Here is a 25,662-nt window from a genome sequence, read left to right as displayed (position 1 = left end):
GTGCTGAACATGCTTGATGCACAAACATACATTTCACAAACAACGCTGTCCTGAAAATGTTCCATCAAAACCCACCAGAATACCACATATTACATTTTCCCATAAAATCTGGTGAATGAACAAGCAATACATACAGCACGCTTTGGCTTCTCTTAATAGCTGTGATAAAAGCTAAAATACATTGTATGCAGCTAGCTTTAAGCATAAATGTCTCAGAACTAGTTAAATTAGACCTGATGTTCAGTCCAACCCACACAATGAAGTCAGGTCACCTATGAGGGCTGAGAATTGAGAAAAGTAGTCATCTTTTCAGTCTCTTCACCTAACAGAATTCAGTAGCCCTAGTTCATTTCAGGGGTCCTTTTCAACTGCAGATACTGAAAAAAGGTATGTCTTTTGTTTTCACATAGGATATGGGACTCTCTCTCCTCATGTTAACCTGAATGACTAACCCTTCAGCTGACACAAACAGATGTTGTTATTTGTTTGAACTATTAGTTCAAAGGGCTAATGAGCTAATGAAAATTCTTTCAAGAGCTATCAAATGAGGCATGATTAGCAGATTTTCAGTTCCTACTTATATGAGACAAAAGAATTAAAAAAATACTGTGAGTTTACAAATCTTTAATTTCCATCCTAGTTTTGGTAAGAGGCAGATTTAAACGTAATAAAATGAAAAAAGCATACCTCGAGTTGAATCAGCAACTCCAGTCTGGCTCAGCAGTGCTGTACTTCCATCAGCTGCTACAACTTGGGCTGTGACAGTCTCTTCTCAAACAGTGTTTGATAGGATAATATTGAGTTGTCTCAGCAAGCTTTTTATTTTTCCCATAGTACTCTCCTTTGCTCAACTTCTGCAGATTTTTTTTTTATATATGTACTTTGTCATGTCACTTTGTTTAAAAATAATTTCTAGTCATATAAACATGCCCCGCAGTCTATTATAGAGTAATTATATAAAGATTATTCCAATCTTTTTCACCAATAAACTTGCAGTGTCTTTCAGATATGTTTCCAGAGTAACATCTTGCTGTAGAAATAAACCAGCCAGTTTTTAGAGTTTCTATTTTTTATATATATGTGTGTGTGTGTGTATGTAAAACTATGTATAATTTAACAATGATTATACAGTAATTTTATTTTTTAACTAGGAATAAATAATTTATCTTGAAGGTTCCAAATCAAGCTAATAACGCCACACTCTCAAACTGGCTACTACTCAAAAAATCCAAACTTAGCAACTCAACTCTACACAGTGTTTATTTTCTTTTTTTTTTTTTAATAATGGAAATCATGTATAAATCACAAACAGTACAAGTTCCTCATGTCACCAGTTGTCCACTTGAATAGGTCAACTTCTGTGTATAGACACTGTATTCTTAGTATAAAGTCAAGATAATATGGCAGTTAACTAATACTTTTGACTACCGTAAAGATACAAACTGTTGTAATATAAATTAATTGCCATTACAAAAAGGCAACTGTATTAACTAACATGGTACAAAAATCTGCAACTTCTATAAATATAATGAAATGCAAGAAATTAAATGAAATAATACATCACAGATTTTTGTATAGCACATTGGAAGTGAGAAGCTAAGATACACATGAACCATTATACAGCAAGAAAATATCAATCCCCACTAAGATTTAACTTTTTTTCATACAAGTACAAGTACAGGACACAACATGGAAGCAGTAAGATTGCCAGCTCAGAGCGGGTAGACAAAGAGGTCTTATTGACAAGTTGTAAAGCACTAGGCAGCAGACAGAAGCTTGTCAAAACCAGCTGTTGTTGGATACTGATTGATAATGTTTTCATTCTGACGGCTGAGACATTGCAGACAGCCACAGGTCTGAGAAGCCCAATGTGGGCACATACACATACACACACAGAGTAATTTAACAGATGGCTAAAGAACATTAAAGCACAGTATCTTTTTTAAAAAGACAATGTTCACTCCTTAATGAACTTGTATGGAAAGTAGAGCTTAGTGCCTAAGTTTATTTCCAATAAAAGATGAACACATGTGAAAAGATTAAAAAAAAAAAAAAAGAATCAATTGAGATTGTTCATCTGAATAAAAACAGCATGGTGCTTACATATACTATCACAGCCAGAGCATTCGACGACATTCCAGACAAGGAAGTGTGACTTGAGCTGCTATGAACATTTTAAATTCCTCCATAAAAAGGTGCATGTGTTTATAGACATTAAAAAGGTACACATCTATTAATTCCATCCACAACACAAAACCACAGAAGAACTACATTCAAAGTAAAGTTAAGCGTTGGTCTTAGCCTTAAGCAGTTATGAGGTATTGTTTCAACCTGTGATGAGGAATGATCACTGTATTACTAAGAAAAAGCATATCCAAAATTATTCTGAAAAATAGTAATAATCACTGTTCCTGTGCAGCAGGCATTTTCCTGAAGAAAAAGCATTACGCATCAAAAGCTCCTGTTCTAATTGGCCACTGTCATATGCCAAAGCCATGTTCTCATTGACTACTTGGGCTTTTTCCATGTTAAGTCTCGTAGCACCCTCTGACAGTGCATAGTGGGAAATCATGGCCAAAATGTAACTCAGAAATCGAAGGTTTTGGACCAGACTCATTGATGGTATCAGTAAGTATGGTTTTAAGAACAATACGGTTGGGCTTATTTTCATTTGCTGTACCTTTTGGTCCATAACTTTAATATGCAAAATAAGGGGGAAAATAGTAAAAAAACCTCAGAGTGTCATCTTCTAACTAATGCTCAATGAAAAAAACAGTAAAAGCTCTGAATCCCTCTTTTTGCCTCCCCAAACTGCCTGCCTTCTCTGGGAAATAATTCTCTCACTCCTCTCTACCACTTCTTATTTGCCATTGTCCCTAAACAGGACAGAAACCTGGGGACCTTGTGGAAGTCTGGGGACTCTGCAGCCTCCAATGTTAGCCTCATGTCAGCTAAAACAGAGTTTGGATTTGTAAATTAGATCCAGTTCCTCTTATATCCAGGGAAAGGAGCCTCCTTATCCCACACAAGAGAAATGTATAGGAAGCTGGGTCCAATCTAAATTGTGCAGAGAGAACCAAACCAACGTAGGGCTCCTTTCTGTGTTTTAAAGTGAACAATTCCAGTTCTTGGGTATTTCTGAGTATTAGGAGTGAGGTGACTGACCTATCAGGAAAGAGAAGAAAAACAAGGCAAAAAAGAGATGCCCTTCAGGCTTTCTGCCTATTCTACCACAAAATTAAACAAGGAGCTTACTAGTTTTTCCAGCTTCTTTCTGATAATAGGAAGCAAGTTAAAAAAGTGATCACCAGGCCATGCATTCGGGCAGAAACAATTCTGAGGGAGCAATGCAAGAAATCCATGGAAATTGAAAATTAAACAAAAAGCCTATTAAAAACATTGTTTAACATAGAGTGTAATTGCAAGTAATAGAGAAATGGCTTTTATAAGCCTTTAAAAGCTGGTCCTTGCTATTTCCATATTTCCAAATAAACTACTGAGAAACCACAATAAACTTCAAACTTAAAAAAAAAAAACAAAAAAACCCAACAAAGCAAGCTTTTGCATGAAAAGATATGTTGCTTAAAGCCCTGAAAAAAAGGAATTATGAGCTTCAAAACAAGCAGAATCGATGAGGAACCACTAACACACCACTACAGTTTGTGTTTGCAGATGCTCATGCACGGGGGTAGCTGAATGCACAAGGCACAACATTCAAGGTGTGGATCAGTCCAGTAACTGATCCGCTCATACCCTGTTGTGACTGACTTAAGGGTGAACCAGTGACCTGGCACATTTCTTTAAAGGACAAAATTGGTTTACAAGTTCTTTAAAAACCAACAAAACGCAGCCAAAGAACGGCAGTCCTACAGTGGGGAAAAATGGGAAAGAGAAAATATGCACTGTTACTGGATGCAATGTTACTGGAACCTAATGGGATTTTTCCAAATGTATCACAAATGTCGTTTCCAATGAATACTTTTTTGTCTTCTAAGTAACATTTAGCCCAGAGGAAGTTCCAAAGAACAAGTTATAATCACTTGAAAAGAGCAGCTTATAGTTACAAACACTGGAAGGCCCTTAATTATGGTATAGATGCCTTGACAATGTTATGATAACAGTAGTCTATGAATGAGTGATAAAGGAAGCAATCCTTACTTAAAATCAGTAACACTTCTAACTAGTAATAAAGCCTCCACAGCTGAATTAAAAGACATTTGCTTTGCTTCTCTTATGGAAAACTACTTTCAATGCAAATTATTACTTTATCCAACTTTCTGTTTTCTAATAATATTTTTACTTAGACCACCTATTAACATCCCCTATTTTCTCCAAATACTGTTATGTGCACATTATGTTTGCTAATTTACCTTTCAGAAAACTTCCAGCAAAATAACAGTTCTGCCTTTGGTAAGATATGCTGTAACTTGTCAACTATGTTTTCATTTAGTAACACTTAGGAGTAGCCTTTGCATTAACATGAAACTACTTGCCTTCAAAGTATCCTATTAAGGTTTTCAGTGGCTGTGCTTTTCCATACCATGGGGTCAGTAAACGAGCTAATATAAATTAGTCTCACAAATCCTTAAGACATTGGTTGTTTTTTTTTAAAAAACAAAGGTAGCATGTATAATTTCTCCTTTACAGACTACATCATTTCTGTGTGTGTAAAATTACCTGTCAAGAATGATCGCAATCCAAGACAGCAACATGCAGTATGCAGAAATAGTGGTAAACAAAGAGGAACTTCCTATTTCAGTAGTGTAGACAACTTTACTGGAAATAGTTGTGTACTTGATTCACAGAATATTTATTTTAGCAAAGGGACATTCTGCACTATCTGTGTATGAACAACATATCACAGCACAGTCTTGATATTACAACATAATTACGCTGTGAACAGAATGTGCAGGTACAGTGATGCCTAGAGAACCACTCTTCTCTCTTTGTGTTTCACATTCTTGAAGGTTCGAAGTCTCTCTCTTCTAGCAAGTTTATTAGAAGGGAGAAGCTGTCTTTTACTGCGTCCATATCATCCAAGGAGCAGGGTTTAAGAATCCAGCGCTTTCCACGTGCAAGTGGCTCAAGTTCGAAATATTTTTTTATCTATTAAGTGGGGGAGAAAAAAAAAAAGAAAGACCAATGTATTAATATTATAACGACAACTCTGTGTCTCATCTAAAAAACAAAATGAAACGAAACCAAACTATTAAAAAAACTCATGTAAAAAGATCAGGATACTCATTTTCAGAATCTTACCCACAGCTGTTCTTATAATACAGGTTATATGATGTGACCTGAAAGTGTTTTCTTTAGGGGTGAGTGACCTGCTTGGAAGCTACCATTCTACCCATACATTTAACAGCCTGGGAGGTCTGGGGAAGAAATTGATGAACTTAAGACAAGAGCAAAGCAAACAAAACAAGTGTTCAAAAACATAGCCAAAAGAGCAAAAGTAACTAAGAAATCTTAGGTTATGTTTGTATTTTAAAATTAAAGCTATATGTTTCATCACATTTAAGACGCAGAATTTGTCACCAGACTACTCTAACTACACAAAAGAACTGTCAAAAATGTACAAACTCTAGTCATTCCAGCCAAAGGTGAGCTATAGCAGAGGGTTTCTCAACACCCTTGAGAACATTAAAAAAATAAAGATTCCTCCAAAATCAGTTAGTTTTTCTAAAATTATACATAGATGACTAGCACACTGATGTGATTAGGATAGTAATAAGTACTATACATGAAACATGATGGTTTTCTACAGTCATAGTTAAAAATCCAGCACAATCCAGCAGACTTGAGCTGTTTACTAACAATATCTCATAATGCCTATAAAGAAGAAAACCTTTTAATTAAACCAATTCCACCTTCACTTCTGCAGCAACTGTGCAGCAAGGAGGCATAATAATATGATGTAATACAGAATTGCAAGTTTTAAGATGATTAAAAGCCTTGACAAAATAACTGAGGAAGATTCAGCTTCTTGGAAAGACCAATCATCACTGATGCTAATTACTTCAACTGTCAAGGCAGAAACACAGACCCACAGAAAGGCTGCGCAAGAAAAGTTTTCATTTAATAGTATACTCCAGTCACTTCTCAAAATAGCAAGTACAATGTCAAAACATACTTTTGATGCCTCTTAGGAGAAGACAGCAGTCTGCAGGTTATTTTGGTCCACAGATTACTGTTTTCATAAAAATTTTAGCCTTTGATAATATTTGATCCAATACTATTTGATCCAAAAGTCTACTCATGTTTGACTTGTCAAAATAAGACATTTAGATTTCACATCTAAAATCATATCCATCAGTACTTGCTATTGTCAACATACCAACAACAATATTTATTCCTGACTTAGTTTGCACATTCTTGTTCCTTGTGATTGATTACTGCCAAATATTCTTAATTTTCTTTTATCACAGATTGAGCCACAAATACGCACAACAGTAACAGTTACTAGTATTGTGGTAGGTAGCAGATGCCCTAGACAGGCAACTGTGGCCATGCGGTATAAGGTTCCACATGCATGGGGAATAAAAAAAATGGAAGAAGTGGGGGGGTGGGGGTGGGGGGGTGAGGGAAGATAAAAAAGGCTTTCAAAGCCCAAACAAGCTGCAGCATCCCTATCCAGCTCTTATAGTGTCTATACAACAGTTTTGTTTATCTAGTAATGTATTCTAATAGAAGAAACCAACTCACATGAATCAGAATTCAAGCATGACAACATGGCAGGAGGGGTTTCTTATTTTTTAGAAAGGAATTCTGAGCAGAGTATTTAGTAACAAATATCAGAAAAGAAACAGTTTTGAGGTGGGAACTTCTGCTTCCCCAGATAAGAAAAAGGTGAAACCTTTTATAATCTATTTCCAATAAAGCAGAATTGTATCAACCTGCAGATATGTTAAAATGAAGTGCGGTACTTGCATCCACCTCCTCTGACACAAATTTCAGAAAACTTACCAGTTGAAATAAACAGGACTTCAACAACCACTTCTTTTTTATATCAGCATACACACTCTTCATCATTGCTATCCCAGTGCAGTACTAGTATCTGATATGCTAGCATGGTTACATGCGATCAGAAAGTAGATACTAATCTCTATAAGGAATATATTGCAAAGTCTCCAGCAACTGAAGTGACGCCAAATTGAATTTACCGCCATTAATATATAGAATGAATGGCACCAATCGTAGTACAGGAGAAGCAGGGTAAGAAAGCTCTTTTTGCCTGTTTCAGCAACAGCCTCCTTGACTGCTAAATAAGAGGAGGAAGGCAAAGCTGCAGACAGGCATACCGAAGCAAGGTGTCGGTGCAGCTAGCTGATGCAGCAGCCTGCTGGTGTTAAGCTGACAAAAATGGCTGAGCAATTTGAGATGTTGCAGACCCACAACCCAGAGGATGTCCACCACACCCCCTCTACTGGAAGTCTGTTGCCATCAGCCCCTTGAGCTCACTGAACTCTGTCCGCAATCTTACCTACATAGCCTGTTGAATGAAGGCTATACCATATGAAGAAATGATTAGGAAAAGGTCATTACATTGTAAGGACAGTACTTGGGTCTAAAAGCATTAAATATCTAGAAACACCTACAAGGAAATGATGGCAGTAAGTAGACTAGCACTGAGTCTTGAGAGTTTGTGGGCAAATACTCTGCTTAACTAGGTAGTCTCTAGCCAAGAAAAATACAGTAACTTTAAGTTATATTTCAGTGACTGTAGATGCCAAGATGGAATTTCTATTTCAGCAGTAAACCAGCATCAACTGATTCAGTGAAACAAATTTTACAGATGTATTATTTATTTGGATGCCCAACATTGATTAAAATGATTTTTTTCCTATGTCTAGGAATGTAATCAAAATGTAACAAAACTAGCATGTGTTGTCATTATTTTCCACACCTAAGGAACAGTTCAGAGTATGTCCATTAACAGGGCCTAGACGAATGCTGAAATTAAAGTGATCATTAAGAGTGGCTATTGAATGGGAAGTTTTGATAATGGCATAAAAGCACAACTGCTTATATTCACACAAGTGACAGAGAAAAAGAGACTTGCTAGATGATTTTTCTCTAATCCAAATACAGAAAAATAATACTAATCACCTTATAAATAATAAATAACTAAACCAGAAGTAGCACAGAAGTGATTTTCCACAACCCACGGGATACTCTGTGGTATGTTACTGTATTTCCTTATTTAAACTTCACACCACAATGGGGTTTGCTAAAGCCCAGGGCTTTGCAAGCAGACTCTATGACTTTGAGACTTCCAGAAAGAAGTTTGTAGAGACAAGTATTTTCCCATTTACTTTAACTTCTCCTTTAACTCAGAAGATGTCATTCAGTTCTAAAAACAACTAAGATTTTTAGACTTCAAAAGGAATCATTTTTTACATGTAAAAGATGAAACAACTACATGAAAATAGACTGATACAATCAGAGGCCCAACAGTGTTTATACAGTTGAGTATTCCACTGGAATGCTCTCAGCTCTGCATCTGCTTTTGTTTCTCTAGTTGCTTTCTGCCCTGATGACCATCATTCACACTCATTCCCTACCAGATTTCCTAACAGGATGCACACTAATCACCAAAATATCCAAAGGAAGCTGAAATTCTTGGAATAGTCACCTACCTAGGTAGTTCTTGCATTATCAGATAATAAGCAGTAACTATTTTACAGCTGACTTCAATCCCACTAGCACAAAAGGGGTGAGTTCCTAAGAGAAGTTCTTGTCTTCCCCTCTTGCATAAATGGTGAAAAGCCTTCTGCCTGTTCACAGATGCCAAAGCAAAATATAGACTCAAACACACTTCAGATGTCTGACCCATTAGACATTCATTTACATCCTGACTTCACATTTCTAAGAGTTTACTTTGGGATTGCTAAATTGTTAAGCTATAACCTTAGAAGAAACTATAATCAATTAAATCCACACAATTTAAAGACTTCTTTACTACTGTTTTACAGGATTTCACTGTATGTCTTGACTCCACACGTGGGCCTTGTTTTATAGAGAAGCTGACATTGTTTTTATGCCACATTCTGAAGTCAATAAAATCTAACAATACACATTTGCAGTTCTTCCCACTCTTCCCACACTCCACCTTCTACGTCCTATTCTACTGGCACAATATACTAAGCATATGGTTATCAAATGTTGCTTAACCTACGTGCTAGAAAAGTCAAGACACAATAAGAGGAATGGTGCCCAGAACCTCAGCTGGTGTAGATTAGCATAGCAGCATGGAACTGATGTTACTAAATTGATGTATGTAAACTGAGTAACCAGGCCCTGCTGTAAGTTTTTATATGTTCTATTACAAAATCTCATCTACCCAGTTCACAACACACATGAACACAAGAAGTACAGGAAAACTTAGATACTGTAATCTACGAATACAGAGTCATTTCTATCTATTAACATGAAAGAAAGCTGAAAGTTATTATTTTTCATTCCAATTCAAAAATTTAATACAAAATTCCACCAACGCAAAAAGGCTTCCAACCCACTCTGATTAATCTGTTGTAAACAAACACAAAATTCAGGTAGTCACTTACAATACCAGGCTGTATTTGTAGAACTTAATGGATAAAGTATTTTTTCATCTATTGCTCTTTTACTGAACAATTTTGTTCTGGAAAAAAATTGTACAACACATGTATATCACATCTAATCAAAGGCTGCACAGTCATGTCTGTGTCCCACCAGTCTAAATCTTTCAAAGACTTTTACAAGATTAATCAAGTACTACTGCAAGATGGTGACTGGTGTAGGTATGAATTAAACTAAAGTTACCTAATTTGCTGAATGCTTGTATTAGCCACAAGAAAGGCTTCATTCGCCTATCCCAAATCTGCATGGACAAGAAATGCAGTAATAATGGAAGACTGGGGTTCCCCATACTCACATTATGAAAGTTTCATTGAGCTATGATGCTGAGATTACCTTTTCAGACATCACTAAAATATGCCTTTGGGAGCAACTGTTTAGAAGATACAGAAGAGAGAGGCAATTTTGATTGCCAACTTCACGGATGACAAGCTGCTATAACAGTGACCAAAGCATATGCAAATTCAGTATCTTTGGAGAAGAGAAAAAGCCAAAAGTCCACCACATAGCATTAAATTTTAAAAAGGGAAACTACATAAAATAAGTAACTTAAAGAAAATTAACTGTGCAGCTAAAAAGGTAAAATGCTTGCAGGTGGCATAGAAAAAAATACCATAATTAGAGGCTCAGAGTATATTTATACTGCTACAGAAGACTTTAAAAGAAACAAAAAAAGTTTTCAACAGTTGCAATAAGGAAAAGGATGGTATTAGAGGTAAAAGAAGTCTTGTCTAAAAAAGGAAAACAGAAAACAAAAGAAAGGAAACTCTGGCAAATTAAATAGAAACCACAAATGTTGACCTACTAACCACAGAGTGGAACCCATTGCTTAAATCACCACTGATGCTAAAAAGTAAATTGAAATGCACTCTAGTTTATGTTAGTTTATGTGCTGGACTGCAAACTGCACAGCCTCTTGAGCTGCTTGCTACACATGCTTTTCTGCTGGTCCTGTTCCGAGTATAGTGATTTATAAGAGTGGGTGAAATGTATCAGTAGCCACTTCATCTTAAATCAACTAGCTCAATCCACTGTTGTACAGGAGTTAACACTTTCATGCTTCTCCCTAAAAATCTGCTAGATCTTTATCTGACACCCCACTTGGCTAAAAAGAACCGTGTGTCTGACCAGAACAGCTGCTCTAATGTGCAAAACTGTCAGCGGAAGTTTCATAACATTTATTCTTCCTACAGAGATACTTCACAACCTTCTGAAGAGATACTTCACGTGTGCCTGCTCACATGCCTCTTCATAGCAGTGATCTCATCCATGTCTAGAGGGATCCTTGTAATGCACCTATGTCTCATAAGCACCCCTCCTAAAACACGTATACCTCGTATCTATTGACTCCATATGGAATAGCTCTTACACAACAGGGAGGGGAATGAAAGTGCCTCAGCTGATGGGAAGGGACAGTGATATGCTGTGGTCTGGAGCGACCTATACACAGGGCTATTTCCAGGAATGCCAGCTGAGATTAAGCAACACTGACAGCCACAGACATGCTCTTAAATAATAGTTCTTTGAATCTAAATATTTCACTGACTTGTGTGTGCCACTGAATCCTTAGTCTGTATATGCAATGTTAAAAATCTGCAATGACTCAATTAAGCACATATTATGATAATCAGAATTATGAAACTGAGCTTCTTTTTTCTTTCTTTTAAAAATATGACCTGCTGAAGCGAAACCAAAAGAAAACCCCACACTGTTGTCTGTTGTCTTCAGCATTTCTGTGTGATGGCGGGGTAGGCAATTTCTCTAGACAAGATTTCAAAACTATCACAAGCCTTTTTGCACAGCTCCTCACGGGTGATGGTGAATGCTTTACAAATCAGTATGTCTAGTTTGTACAGCTTTCCAATCTTTTTTATTTATTAATTTTTAAATTTTGCTTTTTACAAAAGATTACCTAAAACAATTCCATCTGAGCTTTGTACTTAGCTTTCTAAGAGACCAGGCCTGTATTTTTGGCTCTTAAGTCTTTACAAAGAGGAATACAGTTATACGCATATTCTACAAAATAATTTCCAGAGTGTTTTGTGGAACAGATGCACTTTTCCATCCTTGTTATCTCCAGTGGTCACAAGGCACTACAATTTTTAAATTGCAAGTGACTGAAGAAAGAAATTGTTTTAAAGAAGATACCTAACTGCTCTGAATGAAGAAACAGGACGCTTGGCAAACCAGCATAGACACACTGTTCCAAACAGAGAGCACACAGTACTGGCAAATGCAAGTGTGAGACAAGAAAAAGAGTGAGCTAGAGAGCTGGAAGATTAACACAGACGGATGCTTACTGTAAAATATAAAATACTGCATCACTTATCAGGATGGAGAGAGTGCAAGATTTTTTAAAAGGATGAGTATTTTTTTGTCATACAGATACATATGGTCATGTTATAATAGGTCTGGGACAAATAAGATGGATGAAAGTGAGGACAGAAAACTGCTGAGGGTGCAAAAATACTACTGAGATTTGCATGTATATGGATGGAAGTAAAGATGGACTTTAAGGAGCTACTAGCATCTATCAGCTCTTTTCATGCAAGTCTTTACCACACAACAATGTACTATGGTGTATTAGATTTCTTTGGTCACATTCTGCTAATTTCTTCAAAAGAAACAGTAAGAATCAGTAGCTGTTAAAAAATACATCTATACTTTGCCTTCTACGTCCCATTCACCCAGCAGATTCTGTTTATATAAGCATGTGCTTTTCTTACAACTGGAAGACACAGAGATAAAATGAAAGCACCATCAGCATAGCTATATAGAGAAAACCAGACTTCCAGATGAAGGTTCATACAGCCAGTGCTGGGCTGGACAAACAAGACAAGGGGTCACAATATCCAACCCCACAGTGAGCAAAAGAGCATCCCTTCTTGAATGACAACTGAAACAAGAACAGAGGAGGCACTGTACAAAAATGTGTGCAATGAAAGCACAGTAAAATATTTTCCTTTAATATCTACAGCTTTAATTCTTTAATTTATTCCAAAGATTTCAAGAGAAGTGGAAATCGAACATCACATTTAATACAAGACCACAACTAACCCTTTAAGTTACTGCTCCTATTGTTTCCTCTTTTAGTCACCGTGTTTTCTGAAGTACTTTGGGTTGCAACAGAGAATGTCTGACAGGTACATAAAGTCAGTGTTAGAATATAAAATCCTAAACAGTAACGCTGAATATCAGCCCTGGCTAAAATCAGCTATTTGGAGGACATAAAAAAATCACATTTCCCACCCTCACACATACTACCTAGACTCAAAAATACCAATGTACTGCATATAACAACAATTTTTTTTGTCTAAGTATATTCTTATAATATCCAAATTGATTCTTAAGATATACCAAAAATAAATGATTGAATTTGAGATCAATTTAAACTTAGGACAATTTGTTCATACTATCATTGCCCTAGCCTATTTAAAAAAAAAAAGCGCACAACCAAAGATAATTTTACAAGAAACCAATTAAAGCTTTTACTATACCACCACTCATTCCTCTCTACCTTCACACTCATCCCCACCCCCCCACCTTCAGATAAATAACTTAAGGAATACAAATAACTAGTAGAAACTCAAGACCTTTAAGCAGATATATTTCAGATCTTTGCAGAGTTTTCATAGCGTATTTTTTTTAATAGACTGTAGATATTCACGGTTTACTTCATAATATAATACTAACAACAGAGTATGTTGATTTCAGCAGCAAAATATGCTAGCTTTAACTACAGACTGTAGTTTCAAGTAGTAACAGAACTAGAGAGACACAGGTACACAAGTGCTGAGTTTTTACCTTCCCCCCATCCCCCTGCCTTCAGAAGTTTACCTGTGATGTTGAATGTCAAAATAACTCTTAGAATAATCAGAATTCCAAAGATCAATCCTTATTATGACATCTCTTCTGCAAATGGCATGTTTTCTGTTCAGATGTTTTCTGGAGAAGTGCATATGTGATGATTCATCTGCATTTGCCTGAACATGTATATAAATCTAGCACTTGAATAAATAACATCTGTATACCATGCCCACGTCTGCAAAGCACCAAAACACTGTATGGACATGTATTCTCATATCAACAGCAACGAACAGGATTTCTAAGGGCTTTGTGGTTGGTTCCCCACATTTGCACTGCTGAAACCATTCCAAGCCAACAGCCAGTGTGAACACAAAAGAAAAGCTATTTATTCAGCAGTAGCTGCAATTCTACAAAATGTGTGCTCTCATGCACGGAAGATGAGACAGTGGTTGTGCCTATTTCACTTGTTCTGTACCAGGTACAGAGCACAGTGTATAAATGTAGCATGGTTTCAACCTCCCTTTAGGTCCTTTGCTCATGGGAGTATGATTAGCTATTAGCTCTGAAGTTCACACAGAGGCAATGGAAGTCCAGAACTAACAGCAACTAACCATTCCTGGTTTGAAGGCAGGAACTGTGGAATAAATCCATTTTGGAAGAAGTTAACATACTATATTTTTGAGGCAAAAAGTGCTCTGAGAGACCCTGCAACTGCCAGCTTCAGTTCCTGGCTGCCAGAATGCCACGGTCTCTGTAACCCTCCAGTTCCTCCAGCACCAGGGACTTCTGCAGGACCTGTTTCTGAGGATTTCCTCCTTGCCCTACAGTTAGAGGAAGCAGATCTGTGCTTTGGGTTGTCTAGGTCCAGGCCTCTGGAAGCACCCATGTTTCAAAACTCACAGCAAGCCACCACTTTAAATTAGTACTCCAGGCACTCCAGACTCATTTCTGTTTCTTGATATTTAATAACTCTCCACCTAGAAATATGGCAGCACCTCTTCATGTTCTGTGACTAGGAACTTGCTTGAGTAAGGCCCCTAACAGGTTGCAGATTCCTTCATAAAGCACAAGGATACCAAGAGGAAAATTACACAGATCAAATCTGACACAGTCCTGTACACAGGGGTATAGAGAACGCCCACGTGCAAAAGTAATTTGTCACTACCACTAAAATTACAGGAAATGCATGAGCCATCACAGATACAGAAAAAAGGGAGCACTTTACACAACTGAATGTTTTAAGTCATGTAACTGAACTATTTTCCATGCTGGGAAGAAGAATTAGTGAACTAACGCAGAGGTTTGCAGCAGTGATGCTGGAAAAGCCAGGCATGACCAGAAGGATGGGTGCATACAGTAAGATGCTGAAGGTCTTTTGTGTGGGTCTTTTGACTCTGGAACTTAAAGGTAATAGGCTAGAATCTCTCTCTTTCCAAGCTCCAGTGTTATTCTTTCCATTACCTCAGGCTGCAGCAGAGAGTTCCACCTGTCTGAGAAGTCTTTTAGTAAAAAGGTCCCATGGGAAGGGGCAAGCAAGAGAGTAATGAATATTCTTCACATACCGTATCAAGATACCACTTGCCTTACATTATCCTGACCCACACTTCAAGTAAAAAGATGAAATAATAGGCAGTAGATCAAGAGTTGCATATACATAAATGAAGATCCACTGACACCTCAATCAGGATATCAACCTTTACATTAAAAAAAAAAAAAAAAACCATACCCAAAGAAACCACACTCTTCTCCAAACAATGTCTGAATTCTAGGGCAGACAGACAGCATTTATAAAATATATTTGCCTCCTTGAACAAGGGCTACTGATAATAAAAGATGCTTAGAACAGGATCTGTAATAAAGCTATTGTTACTTTGATAAAGTGAATTAAGGCTTGTCTTTGTATACTTACAACTGTGGAGTGCCTTTATGGTGTCACTGAAAAGCCAGATTATTTCTGAAGAAAAGCACCTAACAGCAGCAAGATTATATCCTGGTGATACCCTAGTTCTCATGATTGTATCAACGAAGAACAAAAGCAGGTATTTGTTAAGGGATTCCAGCAGGAAGGGAAACAGGGCTTCTGCAGGCTGGACAGGCAGCTCCTTCCTGCTACCTCTGAATCTGACTCACACTTTTACCAACAGGTCCTAGCGTTACACCTGGGGTAAGCTTTTCACTGGAAAGGAAATTGTATATAGGAAGGATATGCCTGACATGATTTTTTAAGAGGATGAGAAGATTAATATCAGTTTACTGAAATATCTTAACGCAACAAATTTTTCTAAGCACTCTCCGCTCACCTTAGAGAGTAACATATCTATTCAAAACTATTGTCTAATGAAGGTATAATCACATCTTTAAATTTTGGGGCTCTCATGCTCAAGATAAGTCTTCTTGCAATTACTTGCAAGAATTTGCGCACTTGCAATTACTAATTGAGTTTTCTTTACATTAGAAATCATCATATAAAGAGTTTGCTGACCACTAGACAAGCTAAAAGGTTACAGTGTATACCACTAGCTTTTTGAGAACCTACTTGAAATTTGCACCATTTTGCCATTTCTCAATAATGAACTACAGAATATGACTACTGCTAAAAAGACCTTAACTAAGTGCTCGATAGCAGGCCAGGAAAGGTTCCGTATATTGAACTTAATGAGTTTAAGTCCCAAGCTCACATGTAAGAAACAACCAATCATCCTGTCTGAAACACAGGCTTGTAAAACTCTCAGTTACTTGTAAAACGGTCTGCTACACACAAGTAAGATGTTGTTTAAATTACTTGTTTGCCTAGATGCATTCACCATGAAATTGATTCTTTTAAAGCATTATTTTTAAATTTGATACAAGTTAACTGTGTAAACTGAAAATGTGAAAAAAACCTGGCATTACAAAGCGTAGGTTTCAGTATGAGTTTAATATTTTATGAGGTCAAGAGTTACTTGAATAAGAAACTCATCAAGAACACAGTCATTTGTAGGGCAGTAATTGAAAGGTTTAATACGATTAAACTATTTTGTCATTTCTATGCCAAGATGTATCATATAGGATCTAGTGTCATTCCACCACAGCCTGTGCAGCTTCAAAGTAGCACAAAAGCAATTAAACAATAAATAGAATATCTTTCAGCCATAATCACGAAAAAAACCCTGAGTCATTGTTTTTCTATAGCCTCATAGTAGCACTATATTGTGGTTTTAGACCTGACACTTCCAGTTGGATCTAGTATTATTTTGTAATGCCTTTGAGGCATTGGGTGGCATAAGAAGGGGATAACCAGTAACAGGCTACCGAATATGCCTCAGTCTCCAGCTCAGGGACTCAGTTTTCAACTTTACAGTGCTCCAGATTTCCAAGAAAAAGAAGCAACTGTTGCAAGCAGGTCAGGGAGATGAATACATTAAAAACCCCTGAAAACTAAAATTACATTTTTCAATAACATTTTAGATTTGAATGTTTAGCATGGTCCTATAAATATGGACAGATAGTCTGTGCCAGGGTTACTGAACAAACTAGAATTTGCCAAGTAACATTTTATGTTTGCTTCCATAACTGGAAAGTGGTTCTGTTGGTTTATAATAGATCAGTGTACTAATGATATGTTGCTAATAATTCACAGATGTTTTAGGGACTTAAACAAAAAAAAGTCTACTTGGTAACAGCTAAAATTTGAAATCTTAGTAATGGAATATTTCCAATTGTCCTCTCAAAAAAGAAATGACCTCATTACAAGATGAAGCACTAACAGTAGGGTTTTTTAAAAAAATCAAAGCAACAAATAAAGTGTTTTATACATTGCTCCAGAAAAGCTAGAAAAGCTAGTAAGCTGCCTACTGCAAAACTGTTTTGGAGAAAAACCAAATTCTCAAACTTCGAATAAAGAAGTATTTGCACATTATGAAGCACATCCACTTTACATCCAGTGAATACTGCCACCAGCCATGCTGTTTTATAAGCCTAGTTGTAGACAGATTAATAGACAGGACAGTGTCATCATTGTGTCAGTCAGACCACAGGGAGTGCAGCAGGAACTTAAGAGGGGAAGCAGAGAGAGGTGTGAAGAGATCAAGCACATAAACTGGCTTTAGATTACAAGCAATAAAAAACATCCTGCTTCTAAACATGTCTAATCCATCCAGCAGAAATTACACCATATTAAAAGAAAAAAAATTCCAGCCCAGCTGGTAGTGTATCAGCTTGATGTTTGCCAACTAGAAAGCACAAATCCGCAAAGGGACTTGACGGTGCTTGAAGCGCAATATATGGAAAAGTGGACAATGCTCAGAATAATCAAGGTGAAACAGTGACATCTATCTCAGGAAACAAAAAATGGTTCATTTGTTCCCTTGACAGGAGTTAAAATGTATTAACAGGATCTATCAATAAAAATAAGGTATAAATGCAGTCAACTGGGTTTAGAATAAAGACAAATGCATGACAAATACAACTGGATCCTATTAAAAAATCCAGTGGCTGGTGGTCTGATTGGATCTTCAGCTATTCTTAGGAGAGGAGAGAGAGCAGTTCTGCTTATTTTAGACAAAACACATGCAAGACCATAACACCGCTAGTAGCACTTGTACATTCCATTTTTTATTAAAGGTTGCCATATATGAATTTTGTGAATTTTACCCAAAGTGTTGGTTAAACCACTAAGTTCTTTCCCTTTTAGCATTGCCTGTATGTATGGATACAATATATGAAGATAAAAACCCAATAAAACTATATTTGAAATTATATTGTTCTAGTAATATAGCCTGTACACTCAGAAGTCATACCTAAATCAATCCTTATTTCTGTGAATGCACTCATTTACTTTGCACAATTGATTTTCTAACCCAAACGGTAAACAAGAACAGTTAAATTATTTGCTTTTCATTATCCATAGTATATGATTTATCAGCTAAATTGTTTGGTTTTCCTTCTTCACTGGATGACATTTTAAAGCATGGCAGTAACCGACAGATAGCCCAATAAACAGTAACACTTGTGTTTGTGCACAAATAACCTGGCATGACACGCAACTTCTCACTCTCTGTCTTCCTCTCCCTACTAACATTTAGAGATGACAGTAAATTTCTTATCAGTTAATTCACTCACACTTGATACAACAGTATAACGACACATGATTGCACTTTAGCTATCAACTACACATTAGTCTACATGTAAAGAACATCTCACTTTGTATCATATAGCAAGGTAAAGTGACATTATCATTAAAATGGCTGTAGAAAAATGCACAACTGAAGCAAAAGGAGAAACACAATGTCTTATTAATGTCATATCTAATCCTGTCTTGCCTCATTAAGCACTCCCAAAATCTTGATGGGCTACAAGGAAGTTAAAACACTTGGTCAAGTTTTTCACGAACAGTTCACCTCCCTATTACCAGTCACAATCTGCAGCGGTAGGTACACATGCACTGCAACAACCCATTTTACAGGAAGAAAAAACGTCTATGGTCTTACACTTTGATAATGGCACATACTTCTGCATAGTACATTTTTACCACTGCAAGTTAGTCTCAGGTTCATTTGTAATCACACACCTGTGCAAACTGAACAATATATACAACTGGATGGCTGACTGCATGGAAAGTGAGGAGAAGGGAGAGAAAGTAAAGCAAGAGTTTCCTGTTGGAAATAATGTAACAGGCAAAATTCAAAAAGCTTTTTGATTCCTTCTTACAAGAATTCTTTATGAGAGAAAGGTAACTATTTAATTTAATTACTCATTGCCCGTTCAGTCATTATTTTAAAAGTATTTCTTTATATTGGTAGAAACAGCTACGTTCAGACCTCTCCATAGTGCACTGGGCTTAGCTGCATGCTACTAACCTCACAACAGGCACCCTTTCAAATCAGAGGGGAAGAGTAGAGGGCAACGCCACCTCTCCTAGCTAACAGCACTTTGTGAGATTTTTTATTTATTTTAAATACTACAGATTGCAAGACCACAGTGATATAGACCAGGTCTCTATCTGACACAGATAAATCTGGAACATTTTGAATGCTAGTTTGTACTTCAAGTTGAAGATACTCACAAGCAGGAAACTACAAGGAGAAAGATTAGTAGAAAAACATCAAATATTAAAAAAAAAGAAAAGAAAGAAATCCCCTTTCCGTACAATTGCTGGCATTAACATATTTTAGGACCATGATATAGGCTACCTTCCTGCCGAAGGAAGTGCAGAGAAGTGGAAGTCAGCCCTTCGAGTGACATGGTTCACTGAGTGACCAAACAGAGGTTCACATATTTCCTTTATGGCTGCTGGCACTGGTTTTGGCCTAGAAGCCTCTAATGAACAAAGAGAGCTCTGATCCCTTCTGCAGCCATCCACACGTGATTAAGATGTAACAATACAGCACTTTGATCCACTGAGCTACGCAAGGATCGGACGTTTCCTGAAGGAGTCATTTCGGGTGAAAGGGGAGGAGAAGAAAAGAAGAAGGGAATTTTCTTGATCAGGTCATTCTTTCTGAGATGGCACTCTACTCACATCTGATGGGCATTGTTCTCTCTTGAGAGTCTGGAAGCTTTGGAAAGATGACCAATGAGTGAGGTATGGAAGAGTAAACTGTGGTATCTGTGTCTCAAGGACAAAGAATAGATTTATCTTTTCAAAGATGGGGTAAGATTCATTTTCAAGAGAAGGACGTTGAATTAGCTGTTGCAAGCCATATTGCAACAAAGAAGGACATACAATCATTACAGCAAATTGCATAGCATCCTTCATAGATATGGTTGAAAAGCTTGCAGTACGATAGTCAAAAACACATGATTCCTCACTCTGATTTACCAGAAAACAGCAGATGTATGGGTAGTTCTATAAAAAAAAATTCTCAGAGAATGAACACCTGGTTCTCTGAAAGTTATCTTTCTATCTTGACACCAATATACTTCACATAACCCAAAAGAATTAAAGGCCTGTTTGAAGTTAGAAGAGCATGTACATGACACACCGTTTGGATGACTATTTACTTTTTTTCAACAGACACAAGTATTAAGCACAGGTGATGGATTCAGATCTGCAGGAATGAACGGAGGCTGGAATGTCTAGACGACCAGGAAAGCATAACACAGGTGTGACAACTCTGCTCGACTATCACATTCCAACATTTTTAGTATAAACCAAGTAACTTCCATCACCTGTTGATATAAAAGCAGAAGAGGGAAAACATATTTGGCTTTGTCTACTACAAATGTCTACTCCTAATTATTTATTTTGGAAGCTAACTCTCCCTTTCATATTTGGGTTGGATGCTTCCAAGTCCACCTGGGGATGGCTCAGCTCTCTGGCTACCCAGTACAACAGCTTTCAGTTCCGAAAACACTTTAAGTTCCCTGTCACTGGTTTAGCCAGATCGCTCATAGTTGAATGGTTTGTATCTGGCTGTCCTAATGGACAGCAGGTGATTTTTTGCTCAAGAGAAACCCTTCATATTTGACATTTACACTTTCAGGCTCTTGAATCCCTTGCCAGTTTATGTGTACTATAGTCCTCATGTACAAATCAAGCAAAACACATCTTTCCTCAGATGATTTTTGAAAACCAACAATGTAGAGATGCACTGACAGTCAACTACCAGCAGCAGGAAAGCTGAGGTGAAAGCAAAGGGAATCAGCAAGGTGGTACCCCAAAACTAAAATCTATTCTCAGCATTTGCAATAAAAGGGGGGGTTGTCACCAATCTTGTACCCTAAAAGAGACTAGCACCCTCTACAAACTACTCACTTTTATAGCGATATAATGTCAGATGTATATTTAAAACTTGAACTACGGTGTTTCTGTACACAAGTAAGGCAATTATTTATTTATTTTTATTATTTTCAACAGGAAAAAAAAATGGAACAGGCATTTTGCAGCTCTGTGTTAATTCAACGCCAATAAGGTGGTTTCCTCCAATTTGAAAAAACACAGTTCACAGGAAAATGATGGGATTTGCTCACCTACCCCTTATGTTTAAAGACTATATGGCAAGTGATTTAGGTACAGTTCACCTGTTCTGGAGTTGAAGTTACAGAGAAGGATTTTTTATTTTCCCGGTCACATATCTGAAGTATAACATGTTCAGCAGACGGTTTATCAGTAAAATCTTCTTCAGTAATTAATGTTTGATTATTCCTGTCCTAATTTAATCTGCTTTGCAAAAGGTAACCTCAAATTAATAATTTAATTTTCATCAACTAATTAAAAAAGTATTACAGCACATTTACTATTACAAATCCATGAAATACAAGACAATTTAACAAATCCATTAGACTAGTATAAATACAATTTTTGAAGCTATATAACTCTAGACAAGAAGTTGGTCCCTTTGGAAAACTAACAGTGGGTCATTCCCTAGGACTGACCCGCCAGTTAGCAGAGGGGCCGAGGTCTGGACAGCAGCACCCTCCCATGACATTTGCAAAGCTGCAGTTCGTTAATGCCACTGCTAAGAGCAGAACCTGGTCTGACAGACCAAAACAACTTACTGAACCTATTTAGAACTAACAAAGGCATAGATTTTAATGGCAAGCAAGCACTTAGCGCAGCTGCTAATTACTGCCAACCCACAACCTGTGCTTTGAAACTCACCGTACAGCCATACACAGCTGAGCTGTCTGACAGCACCAGCACTAGTGTCACTGCTCTTCAACTTCAGGAGTGCTCCACTTTTCACAGTTGTCTGTATTGCAGAAGTACCCCACATGTAATGGTGTGACAACTAATTTTCAATGTTTTTATTATATTCTGAGGTTTGGAAATTTGCTTTGTTCTGTTCTATTGACCAAGAAAGTGATGTTTTAGCAGTAGCTTTCAAACAAAATGAACTATCTTACAGGTTGCTGGTATGGATTATGACAATTAAATTGTATGCAGACTATTTGTGTATTCCAGCTGTACAGTTATTCCCAGCTTCTTGATCAGGCTTTACAAGAAAGCCCCGTCCCTCCCCTCCTAATTTAAGTTTAAAGTCAAAGTCATAGCAAACTTTTGACTGAACTTATCTAAAATATATGTGCAGGGTAGAGCTTTCACTTGGAGAGCTGCCAGCCCACCTTTGGCTCCCAGTGACAACTAATATCCAGCTGCAGTTAGGATGAAGGATGAGAATTAGGCATACCTGCAGCAGTCAACAAGAAAAAGTTTACTGCAGACTCCAGGGGTAAAGGATCACCTTCTTTGCTTTGACTGGCCAGCTGGAACAGTGGGGGCAAATTTATTTTTTTTTGTGCTCACTGGCCATGAGCTCAGTCTGCTTCATTTGCTATTGACATGTCACCGTAGTAGTAGAATTGTCCATGTGACTCATGGACAAAAGTAAATGCTGCAGCACTGAAGCCCTCCACTTTGTCACCACTCCACGCATGGTGACTGGAGCTCTTGCGGGCGCACATCAAAACTAAGTCAAATTTGGCCAGAAGAAATGGAAGTAAAAAGAGCTAAGGGGACTACACATAGCTGGATTTTTTTTTTTAATGTTTTCTCTCTTTCATAATTGAGCTCAAAAGAGTCCAGGAAGGTAGGAACAAGTGAAGAAATGGTGAAGGATGGAGGCAACAGGCAGCATAAGAAAGACATGCTCCACTACTAACATGTCAAGACAGTGGGGAATACACAGAACTCAAAGCAGAAAATTCAAATTATTACTAGTTTCGGATATATTTTTGTTTGTTGGAAATGGCAAAATGCTGATGTGAGGCATTGTTGTATGAGAATTCCACCTTCCATTACAGCTACTCATTTATCTTCAGTGTTTCCCATTAATTTCCAAGGTTAGTTGAAAACTCTCATTCCATAAAGCCTAGATTTTGGGACACAATCCAGAGGTTAAAAAAAATAACTGTATTTTGCAAATGGTACTGAGGTGTTAAAAGAATCCCTGTCTTTCAGACTCACCTTAATATGAAAAAGCTCCAACATGAGCAGTTTTTATGATGCAAACTCATTCAAGAAAGCCACTATTAACTGCAACTCACTTTATTATTCATATTAGTTCAACAATACACTACCAATTGCAAATCGTCATCATGACATTCCCTGAAAGCATGGCTAATAAAACAGTATGGTAACATTTACCATCCTCATACCCACCTACAGGATCTACTACTCAGCTAACAGAATACCTAGAATCATATACCATAATTACAGAGAAGATATAAACATTCAAAGCATGTCTTCAATAAAATTGAAATTCAGATCTTGGTATTTCTTTCTTTTTTGAAAACAGAACCCATTATAAATTCAAAAAATTTGGTTTGTTTACTGCTGTACTGCTTTCATTTTAAGGGCACATCTACTTCAGGCATCACTTATGCAGGCACAAATAAGCTCTAGACTGATATGGATCACAACAGGGATACACATCAGCTCTCTTTCTCAAAAAGAATTCTAGAAGGCTTTTGTGCAAGAATACCATCCAATGTTAAGAGATATTAATGAAGGAAATGTGATATATTCACATAAGCTAAATAAGCATTATTTTCCTAGTTTTACAGACGGCAAGCTGAAACTAGAGATTAAAATCCTCAAACTGGCATGTTATTTCACCAAGTTTGATTACCAGTTGTAAGTAGTCCCACTCAGGTGAGTAAATACTCCACTTCTGACTTGCAAGCAATTTTTTCCAATTCTTCTCACCCACCCCCATCCCAACTATGTTGAAATAAGCTCAGCCAGGTATTGGCTAGCCAGAAGAAAAACAACACTTCTTTTTAGGAACTGACACCAGCTCAGACTTGTTCTTTTCTGAGTCTGTGCCTTGGAGAAGTTCAGAAAACTTGTCATTTCTACACAGAAACTGTCTCCTAAAACAGCCTGAAATAGACAGTAAATTACAAACGGGCTCCTGCAGTACCTGGATCTGGCACATTTTTGACCCCAGAAAGGGAATGTGACAGGTGAGCTGGTGAGGAGCTGGTGGCATGTTTCTGGGGTTTCCTTAGGTCCTTGTCTTCTGGAAAACATGGGAAACTAATAGTACTTATCACCTAACTATTCAGTAAATTCCTTATAAGCAGTGAATACTTTCCGGCTCTCAATTAACTATCCAAAAATTAAGACTGTCAGGCAGGTAACAACAGAAAAAGGTGTAGAAGGCTGGTTTGCTCTGAAGACAAAGATAACCTGTCTCTCTTTAGATCAAATATTCGGAAGCAGTAAATTACAATAATTTGGAATTATGGAAAATTCAGAATTTTTTGACTAATGTGTTTCCTAGTATAGATTAGTATAATAAATTATACATTGTAAGTACGACAGTCTTTTTTTTTTATCCACAACTCTCAACTTTTTCACATCATTGCGATATGAACATATAAAATGCTCATTTTTTTTTTTCCCCTTCCAGGTAAGTTTGAGTATGCAAACTCAAGGGGTTTATAATAGAGTAAGACCAAGTTAATACAAAATTGGCAAATATATCTCTTACTCTTCTGGGTAAATTTACATACAAAGAACTGCAATATGTCGAACAAATTTTGTCCCATTTCCCCATATTTACAGCTGAATCCCAGTGCTATATTTGCCACATGTATAGTTGTTGAAAATATAGCTGAGACTTCTGATTGGCAAGCAGCCAAGAAGACAAGATACTAAAGCTATTAATAGTGCATCATGACTATGAATTAAAGAATCCTGTGGAACCATAAATTGTCTAGAAAGAAAATGAGAAAAATAATAAAACTGGATCAGAGGGTTAATATATTTTTATTAGTGCCTGGAAGCAGACTAGTAATAGACCATTTAAACGTGTGCAGCAATATAACTGACTTGTGTCAGATGCATAGTGATGAAAAAGTCTGCAGACAGTAGAGTATTTATAGCTAATAAAAAAATAAAAATAATAAAAAAAGAACCTGACTAGACTTAGCATAGATTTTATCTGTATTTCTCAAGCTGATATTCTCCAGAACATGGAGATTCTCTAAAGGAATCAAAACATTACCAAATACTCCCAGGCTATCAATGACAATAATTACACAGCAAGCACCGCTGAAATCTAGAACTCCCACGTTAAAATACAAAACTACCTAAAAAGCTAAGAAGACAACTCTCCCACCACCAAACTCTGTCTAAACAAGGTAAAAATAGCTGTTCCATGCATAGAAAATTGGCCCAGTCCAAAAGGTGAATGCTGCAAGCTAGAGCCATGTCTCTGTCAGTGGCTGTAGAAAGCAGCATTTTGAAGTATGTCTGGCCCATTACTCAATAATTTTATAGCAAGTCTCAGAAATAAAATTACAACTTTT

The 25,662-nt window shown here is 37.0% G+C and overlaps 1 protein-coding gene across 3 annotated transcripts in view; it reads right to left on the bottom strand.

The window, feature by feature from the left end:
- Positions 1 to 1,242: 1,242 nt before the first annotated feature.
- Positions 1,243 to 25,662, bottom strand: part of ARL15 (ADP ribosylation factor like GTPase 15) — a 224,634-nt gene continuing 200,214 nt past the window's right edge. For all 3 annotated transcript variants that reach the window (XM_037373994.1, XM_037373993.1, XM_037373996.1), the window contains one exon: positions 1,243 to 5,106. In XM_037373994.1, the coding sequence (XP_037229891.1) occupies positions 4,954 to 5,106 (153 nt within the window). In that variant the 3' untranslated portion in view covers positions 1,243 to 4,953. The remainder of the gene's footprint in view (positions 5,107 to 25,662) is intronic.

The sequence above is a fragment of the Falco rusticolus genome, chromosome Z (assembly GCF_015220075.1).
Source record: "Falco rusticolus isolate bFalRus1 chromosome Z, bFalRus1.pri, whole genome shotgun sequence".
Classification (NCBI taxonomy): domain Eukaryota; kingdom Metazoa; phylum Chordata; class Aves; order Falconiformes; family Falconidae; genus Falco; species Falco rusticolus.
Note: the sequence above shows the minus strand (reverse complement) of the source record. Positions and strands in the feature narration are given on the sequence as shown.